This window comes from Procambarus clarkii, chromosome 36, assembly GCF_040958095.1.
Source record: "Procambarus clarkii isolate CNS0578487 chromosome 36, FALCON_Pclarkii_2.0, whole genome shotgun sequence".
NCBI classification, from domain to species: domain Eukaryota; kingdom Metazoa; phylum Arthropoda; class Malacostraca; order Decapoda; family Cambaridae; genus Procambarus; species Procambarus clarkii.
Genome location: NC_091185.1, coordinates 6,050,584 through 6,069,399, shown reverse-complemented (window position 1 = coordinate 6,069,399; position 18,816 = coordinate 6,050,584). Strand labels below are relative to the sequence as shown.

The following is an 18,816-nucleotide window of genomic DNA, read 5'->3' as shown; positions in this document are numbered from 1 at the left end:
GGGGGGGTGAGGGAGGGGGTGGGGGAGGGTGGGGGTAGTGGGGTAGGGGGATGAGGATAGGGGGGAGGGGCTAGAAGATGGGAAGGGGGATGAGGATTGCCAGCTATTGCAGATGTTGGGTCAGAGAAGTCAAGGAGGGTTGAGAGTTGTTATAGGTGTTGGGTGAGGGCGGTTAGGGGCGGCAGGTGTTGGGTGAGGGAGGTTAGGGGCGGCAGGTGTTGGGTGAGGGCGGTTAGGGGCGGCAGGTGTTGGGTGAGGGCGGTTAGGGGCGGCAGGTGTTGGGTGAGGGAGGTTTAGGGACGGCAGGTGTTGGGTGAGGGAGGTTTAGGGACGGCAGGTGTTGGGTGAGGGCGGTTAGGGGCGGCAGGTGTTGGGTGAGGGCGGTTAGGGGCGGCAGGTGTTGGGTGAGGGAGGTTTAGGGCCGGCAGGTGTTGGGTGAGGGAGGTTTAGGGACGGCAGGTGTTGGGTGAGGGAGGTTTAGGGACGGCAGGTGTTGGGTGAGGGAGGTTAGGGCCGGCAGGTGTTGGGTGAGGGAGGTTAGGGCCGGCAGGTGTTGGGTGAGGGAGGTTTAGGGCCGGCAGGTGTTGGGTGAGGGAGGTTTAGGGCCGGCAGGTGTTGGGTGAGGGAGGTTTAGGGACGGCAGGTGTTGGGTGAGGGAGGTTTAGGGCCGGCAGGTGTTGGGTGAGGGAGGTTTAGGGCCGGCAGGTGTTGGGTGAGGGAGGTTAGGGGCGGCAGGTGTTGGGTGAGGGAGGTTAGGGCCGGCAGGTGTTGGGTGAGGGAGGTTTAGGGCCGGCAGGTGTTGGGTGAGGGAGGTTAGGGGCGGCAGGTGTTGGGTGAGGGAGGTTAGGGCCGGCAGGTGTTGGGTGAGGGAGGTTTAGGGCCGGCAGGTGTTGGGTGAGGGAGGTTAGGGGCGGCAGGTGTTGGGTGAGGGAGGTTAGGGGCGGCAGGTGTTGGGTGAGGGAGGTTAGGGGCGGCAGGTGTTGGGTGAGGGAGGTTTAGGGCCGGCAGGTGTTGGGTGAGGGAGGTTTAGGGCCGGCAGGTGTTGGGTGAGGGAGGTTAGGGGCGGCAGGTGTTGGGTGAGGGCGGTTAGGGCCGGCAGGTGTTGGGTGAGGGCCGCCAGGTGTTGCAAGAGCAACACCCCCTCCTCACATATGGCACACATCATCACCCACAAACAGCGTCAACTTGATTTTTCAAGTTTCCAAACTTGAAAACAGTTTCTGTAGCGGATCAAACTATAGCGGTTTCGCCGTTACAGTCCCTCTCGCACAACGTTGTTAACACATCAATGCAAATAATCAATACAAAAAAGGAAAACCTATCAATGAGTTCAGCTACAAAGCTCCTCAGACAGTTCTTAGCCCGGAGACCTAAGACATCGGAGGGATCTTTATTTACCACAATCTACAAATTACAAAGTTCGAGCCTAAGCAGATATGCACGAATTTAAGCCACCCATCTAAGTTAGCCTAACTAACTTAACCTAAGGAGGCCTGGTCGAGGACCGGGCCGCAACTAATCATTGTACCTTGTAATGTGTACGTTGGACTTCTGACTCCTGTTAAAAGCTTAGAACTTTTCCTTGAGGGAACATTCCCTTCAAAGCTTTAAAAGCTTAGAAAGCTTCCCTTTCCCTTACCATAGCTCATAGTAAGTCTTACCCACTAGTGTTCCCCTGGAGCATGACCCGCCAATCGGCGGTTAACAACCAGGTACTCACTGCTGGGAGAACAGGAGCAAACAGTTAAGTATTGGCGCCCAGTCAATCCTCCCTGACCAAGACTGAACCCAGACCAAATCGTTCGCAGGGCGAGTGTCTGCTCTCCATCAACTCACAAAACATAACACATTACTTATCACCAAGAAAAAAAATTCCTCATCACGTATCAGGAGGAACCATAACCAAGTATCAGAGGAACATTTTCCCCCCAACGGAGAAAGGAACTGTAGCCTAATTAGCGGTGCGCCAGAAGCTTGTAATCTAAGCTGCGGTGATTGTGAATGTAGTTGTTGTTGTGGTGGTCGGTGGTAGAGTGCCTCCTCCTCCTCCTGTGGCACCCTCGTGAACCCAAACACTAACAAGGGACCCTGACACCCACACACGGCTCCTCGCCTACCCTACCCACCCAGCAATAAAACATGTAATCATTACTGCACCAAAATTTACGCGATACGCGCAGCAAATGCAGACTCGGGAGATATACTCTTACTGATATACTTGAAGGAATGAGCCTCATATATCAGAAGGCCAGCGAGAGTGTGGAGTGGAAGCGTGCCATCCGCCCTGGGAGTGCCTCCCTCGGGGCAGAGGGGCCGCCTCTGGCACTACACAAAGAGGCACAGTGCCTGCCGACCTCGCCTCTACTACCAGGCTATTTAAGATAACACGATATCATGATTTACTGCCTGTATAAGGCAGGACTTAGTCATTCAAATGAATGCACATATATGTAATATTAATTGATTATTATAAAAAAATACGTCGAGTAGAAGATAGTTTTTTATGCCACTGTTGTAATAGTGTTTATATAAGGCTAGTTAGCTAGGCTAATTACTCTGCGATTCTGGGAAAGTTTCGTTCCTTTACTACTCTAAACTACGCGAGCCACATACGTGCTGTGGGCCACATATGTGGGGGCGGGCCACATATTCAGCTGCACCAATTTCAACTAGTTACAAAACACTTTTCTCTGCAATTCTTGATTTTGCTGAAACATAACAGGCTTCACGTCAATGTTAAAGTTACTGTATCTGTATCCATGCAATACATGTACCTTAGTTACTAAAACATGTTTACTGAACTTGCACCTCAATCCAACCAGCGATGTAGCCTCAGCATTCGTATCCTATGACGCCTTTGCTCTTAAAAAAATTAAAAAGTCATACTACTAACCAATGCAGCGATTCATTCGTTCTATTTATAAACCACCAAACACTAAATAGCTTACGATCTCTAAGTGAATTCGTAAGTGGATGGATAAATAGGTTATATATTACCCATCTTGGGGTTATCTTGAGATGATATCGGGGCTTAGCGTTCCCGCGGCCCGGTCCTCGACCAGGCCTTCTTTTTGTTACACATCCCCAGGAAGCAGCCCGTAGCAGCTGACTAACACCCAGGTACCTATTTACAGCTAGGTGAACAGGGGGCATCAGGGTGAAAGAAACTCTGCCCATTTGTTTCCGCCTTCGCCGGGGATCGAACCCGGAACCGTTCACATAAATGTCCGCCTTCAGGATGGACTGACAAGCTGTAAGTTAAACAACAACTTACTACTGACACTGTAAGGCATATTTGAACGTTATTTTTTTTACTAGTAAATTATAAGACTGTTAGAAACATACAAATAATTCTCACCTAATCAAGCCATTAAAGGCCCTTGTATGATTTACTAGGCACCAATCCTAGGCCTAATTATGAAGTCTTTTACATACAATATCCAGTTTATAAATTCATCTGTTAAACAGTAATTTATTAACGGGATGATAAGTTGTATTTGTTGTATCAGAATAATTTCTCAACGTAACAAGTACTGTACATGTCATGATGTACAAAGTGTACACACTAGGCTACGCTTCCACGTCTATAACTATCTAAATTGACATGAATTTATAGGAATAAATATCCCACAGCTTCTCTATAAATTCCTCTATCATCACTTTGCATATAGCGCTGCGTCAAAGTGACCTTTGACCCCAAACACTGAAGATTTCACCGGTGTATTCCCAGCATTTCAGAGATCACAGCTATAAACGGGACGGGTGAAAAAGAAATTCTTGCTATAAAGAGAGTCATATATCACTAATACCTATTGTCCTGTGAATTTAAAAGTCAATAAATCATTTTTTTTCTGCCCTCTCGAGCGTTGGAGACTTAAGCAGCTGGAAGTTAAAAATGCATTCATGTTTTGGTCTTGGTAATAAGGAAAATAAAGAGATAGGCTTGCAATAGGCCACGCTGAAATTATATAATATATTGATGTGGAATTGTTCGCTTCAGGTCTTGCTCTTCACGGTGCTTTCATGATGCCTTCGTGAAGGAATTCCTGCAACTGATTTTTTACCAGATCTGTGAAGACCAAACACAAGGTAGTGTTTTAAAAGATTACTGCAATCATAATGTCGGCTTCACGCGTGATGTGGTAGACAGAAAACTTGAACGTGTTGTTTTTCACCGCCCACCACCACCCACTACCAGCACCCACTACCGCCCACCACCACCACCCACTAAGACACAGTGCAGCCCTTTGTTGTGTAAACACGACCCTTCATGAGCGAGCACGCTTGTCTTGCACAGCGAAGACCAAACCTTGCAACACCCATCTCTCCCCCAGCGCACTACCATGGGAGCGTAGAGGTGCAACCCCCCCCCATTGCACCACCAAGGAGAGGGCTACACCACCAAACTTACCATGTTGCAAATCAAATCTTCCAGTGCAACATAAAAACAATAACCCATTTGACGGGCTCACCATAGCCCGTGCTACTTGGAACTTTGTTCCAGGTAGCGAATCTTTAACAACAACAATAACCCATTTATTTTATTGACATTCATACGGTAGCAGTGGACGAGGCGGCAAGTTGTGCCGTGGAAACGGTAGACACTATGTGTATTACTTTTACACAGGGAGGGAGCCGGTGGCTGAGCGGACAGATCACTGTACACGTGATCCTGTGGACCCGGGTTCGATCCAGGGCGCCGGCGAGAAACGATGGGCAGTTTCTTTCACCCTGATGCCCCTGATACCTAGCAGTAAAATAGGTACCTGGGTGTTAGTCAGCTGTCACGGGCTGCTTCCTGGGGGTGGAGGCCTGGTCGAGGACCAGGCCGCGGGGACACTAAAAGCCTCGAAAACATCTGAAGATAACCTCAAGATAACATCATGATAACAGCTTTATGTGATAACTAAAGCAACTTTGAACCATGTTGAACCTTGAACCGTGCATATGCATGCCCTGCGTGCAGTCTGGTGTACGAGTCACAGCCGGGTTGATCAGGAATCGTTTGGAGGCGTTTATATATATCAAGTTCTCCGAACACCATGAGAAGACGGCTAGTTATGCCCCTTAAACTAGCCTAATAGGAACCGAGACCGCAGACACACACACACACTAGGGGTCAGATTCACAAACCAGTTACGCAAGCACTTACGAACCTGTACATATTTTCTCAATCTTTGGCGGCTTTGTTTACAATTATTAAACAGTTAATGTTTAATAGTGGACACTGTCCACTCCGGAGCACCAGGAGGCTGTTTATAACAATAACAACAGTAGATTAGGAAGTTTCATGCTTGTAAACTGTTTAATAAATGTAAACAAAGCCGTCAAAAATTGAGGAAAGAATACTGTATGCACCATAGAACCTATTAAGGAAATCTCCTTATATAATCCCATCAAGAGGAAATCCATCGATATAGCCCCCATCCATATAGGAAATCCATAGATATAGCCCCCATCCATATAGGAAATCCATAGATATAGCCCCCATCCAAAGAGGAAATTCCCTGACCACCCTATTCACTGTCTAATACAATCATTCCGGGTCAGTCACGTCACCGAGGATAAATGACACGAAAGAGCACACCTTGACTTCCTAGCAGCTTATACTCTCCCTAATTGTCCTTAATTCCATCCTTACAAGGGTTGGGTTTCAGTTCTTGGGGGCCACGATAACAGTAATTATCCAAGACAGCAGTAATCACCCGAGCCAAGAGTAACCACCCATAAACAAAGCCTGTGTTATGGGCTCTGAACAAGACACCCCTCAACAGAGCAAGCGAGGGAAGCCGTTTTCTGTAACACTCTGCAACGCGGGATACAAATTACTAGTCATAAATCTGTTGAGTCGTTGGTGAAGCCTCCTCAAGACTACAGGAGCCTGTGTTGGGAGTCAGGCCAGCCCTACCATGGCTGTGTGTGCGCGCTTGCTTGCTTGCTGGGTCAAGCTAGGCTCCTGGTTCCCCGTCTTTCAAATATTCGTAGATTAACGGGATAACTCATTTCTCACGCTTGAATCATATTTACACACACATACATCCCCCCGACAGCAGTCTAACTCCCAGGTACCTATTTACTGCTAGGTGAACAGGGCCATCAGAGTGAAACTGCTCATTTGTTTCCGCCTGGGCCGGGAATTGAACCTCTAGGATTACTACTCCCGAACGGTGTCCACTCAGCCGCGAAGCTCCCTCGCGTGTGTGAGGCTCCCTCGCAAGCGCACGCAATATATGTCCCCCCCCCCCACCACCCCACACTAACACTATAATACCCAGCACCAAACTGGAGGTCATTCTTCTTAAAACTACTCAACAATATGCATGTTTGGTGCCGTGTTAATGGCCGCGCCCCACGCACCCTGTCTAGCGGAAGACGGATGGGGCACCTTGGTCAACTGTGATGGGCCAAGATGGGGCCCATCACAGTTGGGTCTTCGCTTCATATATGCGAAAAAATTAGCAAAAAAAAAACAAAAAAATAGCTGCCCATTCGGCAAGCCGAGAATTGACATCAATAGACCACTCACTACATATCATGTACATACATGCACATATATACCTATACATAAAAACACATAGTCTGTGTGTGTGTATATATATATATGTATTCAGTATTATTTATTTCAATATTGTGACGATAATCTCTTTCAAGAAAGAGTGAGCCTGCTCTTCCCTTCAAAGTACGTAAAAACAACAGATAATATAGAAGATATATCCAGCAAGTATCTCCAAAACGTTTTGCCCAGAGAGCAAAACGTATCCAGCACACCGGCACACCTGCTCGCCACCGCCACCGTAAACCGGCAAACTGCTTGTCCATTGCCTGCCTGTCGCTGATTGGCTGGTGTCCCGTCGCACCTGCCTTCCGCCCTCCGCCACAAGTTGATGTCTGGGCTGCAGTGGCCCAGAATAGTCAGAATATCCCAGTGCTCCTTGCAGTTGACATCTCTCGTTGGTAGACTAAGCCTTGGCTTTCGTGTACTAAGGGAGGTGGCAGCTCGAAGCCAATATTCCAGCTCCATTATTATTATTTATTTTGCTATCACTGTAATTCTCTTGTCTTAACGTAACTTTTCATTTGCCAGTGATTATTCTTATTATTTTGTTTGTTGACTTGCCTTGTATATTTTATGCTTAATTTTATTCATGTCTTGTTTTTCTAACGTAATTAAAATTTCATTGTTAAATTTACTTGTGTTTTGTGTGTCTTCCCATTACCTTACCACAGACGAAAGCTCCAGCTTTTTCTCTTTTTTTTCTTTAATGTGACGAGGCCCTGCCCCTAGCTTTTGAAACAGCCGAACACCAACGCTTTACCGTCACAATATATTTAGTATTATTTCCGATTATTATGTATTTCTATATTATTTCTCCACCGATATTTAGAGTAAAGCTAAGCCCATATTACCCCAGAAGAGCCCAGGGCCCAAATGTTGTGACTTGTGCCAGCTTAACATTCCTCGGTGAGCACCAGGGCGCCAGACACACTCTCCTACACGTTCCAACCTTCACCAAGAGGCCTACACACTCTTACATAGGCCTACACACACTTAACAAAATGTACACTTGTATATACATACACAGACCAACTCGCTGCTAGGAACAGACATTCACTCAACTGACTGGACAGACGGGAGACGTCAAACATCAGAGGTCCACGGTTGTTCAACATCCTCCCAGCGAGTATAAGAAATATTGCCGGAATAACTGTGGACATCTTCAAGAGGAAACGTGATTGTTTTCTTCAAGGAGTGCCGGACCAACCAGGCTGTGGTGGGTATGTGGGCCTGCGGGCCGCTCCAAGCAACAGCCTGGTGGACCAAACTCTCACAAGTCAAGCCTGGCCTCGGGCCGGGCTTGGAGAGTAGAAGAACTCTCAGAACCCCATCAACCAGGTATTTGATCTATATTCAAGAAACTAGACATTGCAAGAGGCAGCTATCTTCAGGTGATTTCGGGGCTTTAGTGTCCCCGCGGCCCGGTCCTCGACCAGGCCTCCACCCCCAGGAAGCAGCCCGTGACAGCTAACTAACACCCAGGTACGTATTTTACTGCTAGGTAACAGGGGCATAGGGTGAAAGAAACTCTGCCCATTGTTTCTCGCCGGCGCCTGGGATCGAACCCAGGACCACAGCATCACAAGTCCAGCGTGCTGTCCGCTCGGCCGACCGGCTCCCCGCCTAGGGGAGCCTAGTTCACGTGAGGGGGAGAGGTTTGAGAGTCGAGAATGGTCAACAACTCCCACAGGATCAACATTACCGCCGATAATAACCTACTATTTCTAGTACACATAAATTACTCAACTGATCGACGCAGTCGTATCAGTGTATACAGATGATAAGCAATTTATTAAGTCATACCAACTGAAGACCACACACTAGAAGGTGAAGTGACGACGACGTTTCGGCCCGTCCTGGATCATTCTCAACTCGATTGTGATAATGGTCCAGGACGGACCGAAACGTCGTCGTCCCTTCACCTTCTAGTGTGTGGTCTGGTCAACATACTTCAGCCTCGTTATTGTGACTCCTCGCCTGCATACCAACTGAAAATTGTTTTTCTTTGTTAAATAATATACAATATAAAGATCATATTTACATCAATTTAGACTATATAGCTCATATGGTTAGGTTAGCCTGGTTTAAGTCATGATAGGCTACATTGGATAGTTAGGACACGTTGCCAAGGTTTCAGAGGAACGAAATCACATACATTCGTCAAGGCTGGTCAGAGAAATGACTAGCCTAGGCCTAGCTACTGCACATTAACACACATACTCGGATATGAAAATTACGCAATAACACCCATTGAGGCGCACCAACTGAAAGGAACGACAACTCCCTGAAAGAGTAGAGAAAGCCCTGGGAGCCGACACAACCCATTAGGCCTCCAACCACACCATTGTGACTTAATAGTCGGCATAACTCAAGGGTTAGCAGCAAGAGGCCCCTCATAACTAGCGTGACATCGCAGTACCAGCATATCCAAGAATGGAAACCAAACTCCTAGAATGGATACCTAGTGGACCAAACTCTCACAAGTCAAGCCTGGCCTCGGGCCGGGCTTGGGGAGTAGAAGAACTCCCAGAACCCCATCAAGCAGGTATATGTGGGCCTGCGGCCCGCTCCAAGCAACAGCCTGGTGGACCAAACTCTCACAAGTCAAGCCTGGCCTCGGGCCGGACTTGATGGGGTTCTGGGAGTTCTTCTACTCCCCAACCAGGTGTCAAGCAGGAATATCACGAGGAAAGCATTCAGGAACCTATGTAAAGCGGCCTCCCCCAACACTGAACACCATGCATGCAAGGCAATTCTTTCAGTAGACCTGGACCTAGATTCACGAAGCTCCATGTATTACTTCGTAAGTATGTGTACTACGAGGGTTCCTAAGTGCCGGCTAAGAACGCGCCAAAGGGCGAAACAGAAAAGTATACTTACGAAGATTTCCCTTCTTAAATGCGTACCTGAATACCGACATTGCTACTACGTAGGTGTTAAGAGGAAAAACATTCGTAAGTACGCACGTAACTGCTTCGTGAATCTGGTCCCTGGCCGATATAGCTAGACTAAGACCTTTGACAACGTAACCAAATGAAGCCGTTTTGTCTAACCCGAAACGTTCGACTCTAAGCGACCTATCTAACCTATCAAGACCTATACCAAAAGGCGTCATTATCACGGTATTTCAATTTGTTCTAAAACATTCTTATTGATTGGTCGATATACAATCTATATCGATTGATCGATGAACTATGTGAAAGAGAAGGATGCTTCAACATGGGCCTAAGTCTTATTAGATTCGGTCCCGACTGTAGAGGCGTGCTATGAGGCTTGTTCTACAGCTATGAAGATCACACTAGCCTAGGCTGAGACTACAGAAACTGGACCTCTTCACACTGGGGACAGAAGTGAATTATTAAGACTTATAGGGAATTAATAAGGCTAACCGAGAGGGAAAGACGGAATAGGCGTAAAATGTAGCTGGAACAGAGTTACAACCTGTCCCCTTACAACCTGTCCCCCTTACAACCTGTCCCCCTTACAACCTGTCCCCTTACAACCTGTCCCCTTACAACCTGTCCCCCTTACAACCTGTCCCCCTTACAAAGAAGGCCGCATTTCGATCATATGCGTTACACAAGACCAAAAATTGTCGGAGTCTCTTGTTAAGTGCCTCCGACACTTAAATGATCACCACTTACAACATGAAAACACCATGATCACCACATACAAGATTCTCAGGGGAATTGACAGGGGTAGACATGGATGGATTATTTAACATGTGGTACACGCACAAGGGGCCACAGGTGGAGACCGAGTACCCAAATGGGCCACAGGGACATTAGGAAGAATTTTTTTCAGTGTCAAGAGTAGTGAACAGGTGGAATGCATTAGGCAGTGATGTGGTGGAGGCTGACTCCATACAGTTTCAGATGTAGATATGATAAAGGCTTAGGAATTTGTACATCAGTTGATTGATGATTGAGAGGCTGATAATAATCCATCCAATTAAATAATCCATCCAAAGAGCCAGAGCTCAACCCCCGCAAGTACAACCGAGTACATGTTACTACTTGCTGCAGAAAAGGGGGGGGGGGGGTTCTGGCAATATCTGGCCATCACGTCACCGGTCCCATGAACTTGGCTAATCACAACATGTCTGGCGTCAACCCGCTGGCAATCAACTACAGTCACCTGGGGCCAGATTCACGAAAGCAGTTACGCCAGCACTTACGAACCTGTACATCATCTTTTCTCAATCTTTGGCGGCTTTGTTTACAATTATTAAACAGTTAATGAGCTCCGAAGCACCAGGAGGCTGTTTATAACAATAACAACAGTAGATTGGCAAGTTTTCATGCTTGTAAACTGTTTAATAAATGTAACCAAAGCCGTCAAAGATTGAGGAAAGATGTACACGTTCGTAAGTGCTTGCATAAGTGCTTTCGTGAATCTAGTCACCAGGACTCTGGCTCACTTACATTCAGCGACAAAATACAACAAAACCGTGTTATTTCCACCAGGGAAATGGTCGTGACAATTGATTTCCTTCCGACACTTAAAGTACCAACAAGTGGGTCAGTCAAAACAGACACGGCTACCTTCTACTGGCAAATTGCAGCGTTCCGTCTGCTACATTACCTTTTCGTGGGCGTCCTTTGGGGTGTTGCTGTGGTGGGCGGGGGTCAGATGGCGTCGTCGGCCGCCCACGCTTCTGCCCCTTACTGTGGGCGAAGCACACACTCAACAGACACCAGCCCATCACGCACTAACTGTGGGCATGAGGGCCCGGGACAAGCCGGTGTCAGGTCAGTAATACCCACTGCCCATGGGCACATGCCCACGGTGCTGGCTGGTTGGGGAGGTGGTGTAGTCCCAGTTGCTCCACCTGCCTGCCCGGGTTCGCATCTGCTTCACGAAATTAATATTACGTCTCACAGTTCAACTTTCACTACCAACATCTTACAACTCATTTCTGGAAAATGTAAAGCGCCATTGTTTTTATTTCCACTACATCATAGTCAGCACTTTATTATATCCGTTTCTACTGTATCGACCGGCTCGCTATATTGATCTAAATGGTCGTATTTAAGGAACAAATATAGTCACTATATTACTCAAATCCGACACGACTGTTCGCGTAAACTTGTTTTCAGATTGTCAAAACCGTATATATATATTTAGCTGTGGAAGCATTAGCTTAACCTGTATTAAAAACCACTAAGAGGGTCAGGATAGGCAAGATTATATCTGAAAATCTGCTGGCGAACCGCCTTGTGTAGTCGGGACTTGTATCCCTGCCAACTTCCTCGAACGTTCAACCTGTCCATTCATGCCATGCTGGCAATCTTGAGATGAGATGTCTTGAGATGATTTCGGGGCTTTTTTTTAGTGTCCCTGCGGCCCGGTCCTCGACCAGGCCTCCACCCCCAGGAAGCAGCCCGTGACAGCTGACTAACACCCAGGTACCTATTTAACTGCTAGGTAACAGGGGCATAGGGTGAAAGAAACTCTGCCCATTGTTTCTCGCCGGCGCCTGGGAACGACCCCAGGACCACAGGATCACAGGTCCAGCGTGCTGTCCGCTCGGCCGACCGGCTCCCTGGCAAGCGTCAGACACTACAATATTGTCTTAAGAGTCAGCTACTGGGAACAAAAAGCTCCAAGTAGCACGGGCTATGGTGATCCCGTAGACACTATACAAGCACAGGGGCGGCCACCTCGCTCCTTGATCACGTGCTAAACGCCTTAGACCTTTAAGCTACTTTTAAGTCTCAAATAAGTGATCAAATTGGAATCCAAACCTCAATCAATAATAGTTTAAACATATATATAAATTTGTTAGTATCAATAATGACATTTCTTCCTACGCAAGAGAAGTAATTAACAAAAGAAGGCGCCAAGCAGGGGAGACCAAGTTCCCAGGCCAGAGGAGGATATTCTTCCCCCAGGCCAGAGGAGGATATTCTTCCCCCCAGGCCAGAGGAGGATATTCTTCCCCCAGGCCAGAGGAGGATATTCTTCCCCCAGGTCAGAGGAGGATATTCTTCCCCCCAGGCCAGAGAGGAGGATATTCTTCCCCCAGGTCAGAGGAGGATATTCTTCCCCCAGGCCAGAGGAGGATATTCTTCCCCCAGGCCAGAGGAGGATATTCTTCCCCCAGGTCAGAGGAGGATATTCTTCCTCCCAGGCCAGAGAGGAGGATATTCTTCCCCCAGGTCAGAGGAGGATATTCTTCCCCCAGGCCAGAGAGGAGGATATTCTTCCCCCAGGCCAGAGAGGAGGATATTCTTCCCCCAGGCCAGAGGAGGATATTCTTCCCCCAGGCCAGAGGAGGATATTCTTCCCCCAGGCCAGAGAGGAGGATATTCTTCCCCCAGGCCAGAGGAGGATATTCTTCCCCCCAGGCCAGAGAGGAGGATATTCTTCCCCCAGGCCAGAGAGGAGGATATTCTTCCCCCAGGCCAGAGAGGAGGATATTCTTCCCCCAGGCCAGAGAGGAGGATATTCTTCCCCCAGGCCAGAGAGGAGGATATTCTTCCCCCAGGCCAGAGAGGAGGATATTCTTCCCCCAGGCCAGAGAGGAGGATATTCTTCCCCCAGGCCAGAGAGGAGGATATTCTTCCCCCAGGCCAGAGAGGAGGATATTCTTCCCCCAGGCCAGAGAGGAGGATATTCTTCCCCCAGGCCAGAGAGGAGGATATTCTTCCCCCAGGCCAGAGAGGAGGATATTCTTCCCCCAGGCCAGAGGAGGATATTCTTTCCCCAGGCCAGAGGAGGATATTCTTCCCCCAGGCCAGAGGAGGATATTCTTCCCCCAGGCCAGAGGAGGATATTCTTCCCCCAGGCCAGAGAGGAGGATATTCTTCCCCCAGGCCAGAGAGGAGGATATTCTTCCCCCAGGCCAGAGAGGAGGATATTCTTCCCCCAGGCCAGAGAGGAGGATATTCTTCCCCCAGGCCATATAGGAGGATATTCTTCCCCCAGGCCAGAGAGAAGGATATTCTTCCCCCAGACCAGAGGAGGATATTCTTCCCCCAGGCCAGAGAGGAGGATATTCTTCCCCCAGGCCAGAGAGGAGGATATTCTTCCCCCCGGCCAGAGGAGGATATTCTTCCCCCCAGGCCAGAGAGGAGGATATTCTTCCCCCAGGCCAGAGAGGAGGATATTCTTCCCCCAGGCCAGAGAGGAGGATATTCTTCCCCCAGGCCAGAGAGGAGGATATTCTTCCCCCCGGCCAGAGGAGGATATTCTTCCCCCAGGCCAGAGGAGGATATTCTTCCCCCAGGCCAGAGGAGGATATTCTTCCCCCAGGCCAGAGAGGAGGATATTCTTCCCCCAGGCCAGAGAGGAGGATATTCTTCCCCCAGGCCAGAGAGGAGGATATTCTTCCCCCAGGCCAGAGAGGAGGATATTCTTCCCCAGGCTTGAGGATAATCTTCCTACGCGACAGAAGGATAATTAAAATCCCCGCGAAAAATATTTAACTTTTCACAGAGTTGTGACAAACTTCTCCTTTCTTAGCACCATCCGTATACTAGATTAGGCTACACATTTATTAATAGTATACAAATTAAAGTATTATATCGCACCATTTATAATGTAAATTATTTACATTTATCACGCACGTAAAACTGAAACTGGACGCAAGTGGACTTTGTCAAGTAATTATTTCTCAAGACACTGACCCGCAAATCATGACCTACGCAAACGACCTTGTGTGACCTAAAAGCAATTAGTCATTTCAATTTGATTAAATACCTAAAACCTCGTAACAAACAAAAAAAAGTCCACCGTTTATGATATAATTAATACTTTATCGTTTGAGAAAAAGCGACGAAAACACAAAGCGATGCGGGCAATAGGACACCAGTGAAGGTACACACGAGGAACACCGTCAAAACCCTCCCTGTCTGGCGGAGCCCCGGAGGGTGACTGGCTGACGTCTCCCGGTATGGCTGCTGGCTTCGCGCGCCCGCACCCTTACCAACCCCTTCAATACAAAATACACATTTCCTTTATTAACCTCACTGTATATACAAATATTGTATATAGATAAACTCCATATATGCTAATCCCCCCCATCTCGTTTATTAAATCCTTCTCTGATGTGAACATAGAGCGAGATATAGTATAGAGAACAGGGTCATGCTCCCACAACTTGGCAACAATGATGGCGGTGCCCGGCTGCCATACAAACATATCGTACGGACATCGTATGGTTATCTGCCGGGGAGAGTGGTGGTCGACACACACTGAAGGGCTCAGTGTCTCTCTGACTGTCGCTATATCCAGACATGACCAGGCTCTTGGCCCCCACCTCGTCTGGCGCACCTCATAGTTGGACGGGTCCCTTTATAATGTATGGAGAGTGTATTCATCTATTTGTGCCTGCAGAAACGAGCTGTTAGCTCCTGGGACCCAGCCTGTCTAACCGGCGGGTGTTTAACTCTAATCTATTTTCCTCTATCATATCTACTACATCTCTCTCTCTCTCTCTCTCTCTCTCTCTCTCTCTCCTTTTAGACATTAGGCCAAGGAAACTGCTGATTTGTTTCTACCTCGGTCCGGAATCGAACTCGGGTCCGTGGACTGTGAATTCCAAAGATATTTCCCCCTCCCCCCCCATTTATATTTATTATGCACCCCATACCAGAGCAAACAAAATAAAAAATATATTTCCTTTCTAGTGTTTATGTACATGATTCGCAATTGGAAAATTATGAGAAAGATTGGAGAATATATTTTTTCTTATTTATCATTATTAATATGAAGAGGTACTCTGTGGGGGAGGGGGAGAGGGGGGGGGGGAGGCTTCCGCCCTATCTATAAGAAAAATTTTAAAAATTATTGTAAAGATTAATTGTTAAAAAGGAATATTATACAAACTACGCGATTGATTCAAGAAAACGAACATTACTCCTTTGTATATGGTAGAGCGACGGTCTCGCTTCTTGCAGGTCGGCGTTCAATCCCCGACCGTCCACAAGTGGTTGGGCACCATTCCTTTCCCCCGTCCCATCCCAAAATCCTTATCCTGACCCCTTCCAAGTACTGTATAGTCGTAATGACTTGGCTCTTTTCCCTGATAATTAAAAAAATTACCCTTTGTATAATAAAAATCGTACAATTAAGTTAACTTAATTGTACTTAATTGTAGTTAACGCTTTTGTTCCATGATACAACAACACCTTAACCCTAGCAAGGGAAAATATAATTTATATACACCAAAGTAACTTTTATATCAAATTATATCCCACTGAAGGTCTGTCCAGTAAATAAACAATTATAGCTACAACCCCTATGGCTATCCAGAGGTGAAATCACAGTGTTAAAATGTAATTTAAATTCTTATTAAATCTACCATAATTACAAAGAAAACTTAAAATTGGAAGTATTTAACTTTTTAGAGTTCCTACGACAATAGTGCTAATTTACATACCTTGAGGTTACCTAGAGGTTACCTTGAGGCTACCTTGAGGCTACCTTGAGGCTACCTTGAGGCTACCTTGAAGCTACCTTGAGGTTACCTTGAAGCTACCTTGAAGCTACCTTGAGGTTACCTTGAGGTTACCTTGAAGCTACCTTGAGGCTACCTTGAAGCTACCTTGAGGTTACCTTGAGGTTACCTTGAAGCTACCTTGAGGCTACCTTGAAGCTACCTTGAAGCTACCTTGAGGTTACCTTGAGGTTACCTTGAGGTGCTTCCAGGGCTTAGAGTCCCTGCGGCCCGGTCCTCGACCAGGCCTCCTTGTTGCTGGACTGGTCAACCAGGCTGTTGGACGCGACTGCTCGCAGCCTGACGTATGAACCACAGCCTGGTTGATCAGGCATCCTTTGGAATGAGCACAAAAAAACAAATGCCCTAATTTACGAGGTTCTTACCTTAATCAATACTGCATCAAGACTTGAATATGTTGACCAGACCACACTAGAAAGTGAACCGACTTGAGAATGGTCCAGGACTGACCGAAACGTCGCGTCGTCCCTTCACCTTCTAGTGTGTGATCTGGTCAACATTTTCAAGGAAGATTGTGCGTTGAACCCGTTTAGGATAACGGGCATCTTCAGCGGTGAGTCTGGGTGATATAGAGTCGTCTATATCTATCTATTCTATTGTCTATCTAGTCGTCTATTGATATAGAACGACTACAGTCGTTCCTTATCAATACTTGCAAGAACGTCTCGGGTGTTGCTAAGGGAACGACCACACCACAACTGCTCAAGGCTTGTTGACCCGACGGGTCGAGGTCAACACAGGCTAGCGGGAGCGCGGGTCACTATTGCCCTCCAACTATTAACTACCAGTTAGCTTTTCAAGATTGGAAGGAGCTAGTAAAGCCAAGTAATTGTTACTATACTAAATAAATGAATTGCTTTTATTTCCAATCCTTCCAATAACGATTTATATGAAAGGAGATTTTCTGATATACATATATATATTAAATTTAACCAAACAACAATTGTTCGGTTAAATGTGTGGCCAATATTTACAAGAGTTTAAGCTTAAGTCATTGAAAGAAAACGGCGAGGGATCCAATACCGTGTGAAGAAAGAAAATTGTGTCGCGAGGTAAACTAAGGAAAACTGTTCACTTTCCATCTTTTTAATTATTTTTTATTTTTTTTTGCTAGATGTACCCGGCCACGCGTTGCTGTGGCTCAGCAACCTTCACTTGTCTCCCAGTCCTCCCCACCATTCCCCCCCTTCCCTGTTCCCTCGTTCTCCCAATTATTCCTCACTCCCCCGTTATCTTGAGGTTATGTTAAGGTTGTGCTCTTGCATCCAACAGATGGCGCTGTTTAAAAAATAAACATGTTTTTTCCTGTCACAGGTGAGGCATGTATATAGCGGGTATATAAAAACAAGCGCCTATTCGAATGCAACGTTGTGTCAAAATTTCAAAGCAATCGGTAAAGAGGATTCGAAGATTTCACTCACATGAAAAACACAGGTTTTTTTTTTAAATGGAAATTTTTACCCGTCGCAGAAGTGACATCTATATTAAATGGTTGCCTATAGTGACATCTATATAGTAGGTATATAAAAACCCGCTCGGATGTGAATGGAACGTTGTGTGAAAATTTCAAAGCAACCGGTGAAGAACTTTCGGACATTAGCGATTTTGAACAAACGAACATTTAAATTTATATATATATATATATATATATATATATATATATATATATATATACATATATATATATATATATATATATATATATATATATATATATATATATATATATATATATATATATATGCAAAAATACAGTATCTGGGTGAGGCTGTGGGTGTCTGGGGTGAGGCTGTGAGTGTCTGTCACTCCCAGCACAATAGGAGCGTGTGTGTGGGCGGGGAGGCGTGACACACCGCCCACAGAGTGCCCGCTGGACCACTTCCGGTGCCAGGTGTTCCCGCCTGGCACTCCCTCCTCCTCCTCCCCCTCACCCGCTGCCTTCTCCTCACTCACCAAGTCTCACAATCTTCAACTTAATTTTTCCGCACTCGAGCAGGTATTAATTGGGTCGTTCCTGCAGGTAGTCGTGTTAAGGTCGTCCTCCAGCACTATGTCGACCTCGGGATAAGTACTGGAAGGTCGTGTGTGTGTGGCAGTAAGAGTACTGGGGCCAGATTCACGAAAGTACTTACGCAAGCACTTACGAACGTGTACATCTTTCCTCAATCTTTGACGGCTTTGGTTACATTTATTAAACAGTTTACAAGCATGAAAACTTGCCAATCAACTGTTGTTATTGTTATAAACAGTCTCCTGGTGCTTCGGAGCTCATTAACTGTTTAATAATTGTAAACAAAGCCGCCAAAGATTGAGAAAAGATGATGTACAGGTTCGTAAGTGCTTACGTAAGTGCTTTCGTGAATCTGGCCCCTGGTCTGTGAACTGTAACACCCACTGGAGTATCTGTGTAGTACACCCCAGGACACTACACTGGGGGGACCTCTGTAACACCCACTGGAGTATCTGTGTAGTACACCCCAGGACACTACACTGGGGGGACCTCCTGTCAGCTCACACTTGTGGAGCTCTGCACTTAATTACTTATATCAGAACCTCTTGGCTTACAATATCCTTCAAGACTTGTGATTGGCCACAACATGAAGAATTTGTTGTACGAATTTGCAACGAGGAGGCCTGGTCGACGACCGGGCCACGGGGACGCTAAGCCCCGAAAACACCTCAAGGTGATCTTAAAGTAACGAGCGGACACCGTCTGGGCCACTAAATACTAGAATGTCAATCTAAGAGACATTAGAAATATATGTAGAATAATTAACAATACACAGGTTTAGGTAAA

The 18,816-nt window shown here is 46.7% G+C and overlaps 1 protein-coding gene across 8 annotated transcripts in view; it reads right to left on the bottom strand.

Moving 5' to 3' along the window:
• Grip (Glutamate receptor interacting protein) overlaps positions 1 to 18,816 on the bottom strand; it is a 201,384-nt gene that overhangs the window by 98,520 nt on the left and 84,048 nt on the right. For 2 of the 8 annotated variants that reach the window (XM_045739145.2, XM_045739147.2), the window contains exons 1-2: positions 14,315 to 14,421; positions 11,141 to 11,474 (exon numbers count right to left, since the gene is read on the bottom strand). The exons of 5 other annotated variants lie outside the window; for them this stretch is intronic. In XM_045739145.2, coding sequence (XP_045595101.2) covers positions 11,141 to 11,261 — 121 coding nt within the window. In that variant the 5' untranslated portion in view covers positions 11,262 to 11,474; positions 14,315 to 14,421. Of the gene's footprint in view, positions 1 to 11,140; positions 11,475 to 14,314; positions 14,436 to 18,816 lie in introns of those variants that run through there. One more of the 8 variants, XM_045739146.2, reaches the window with a different exon arrangement.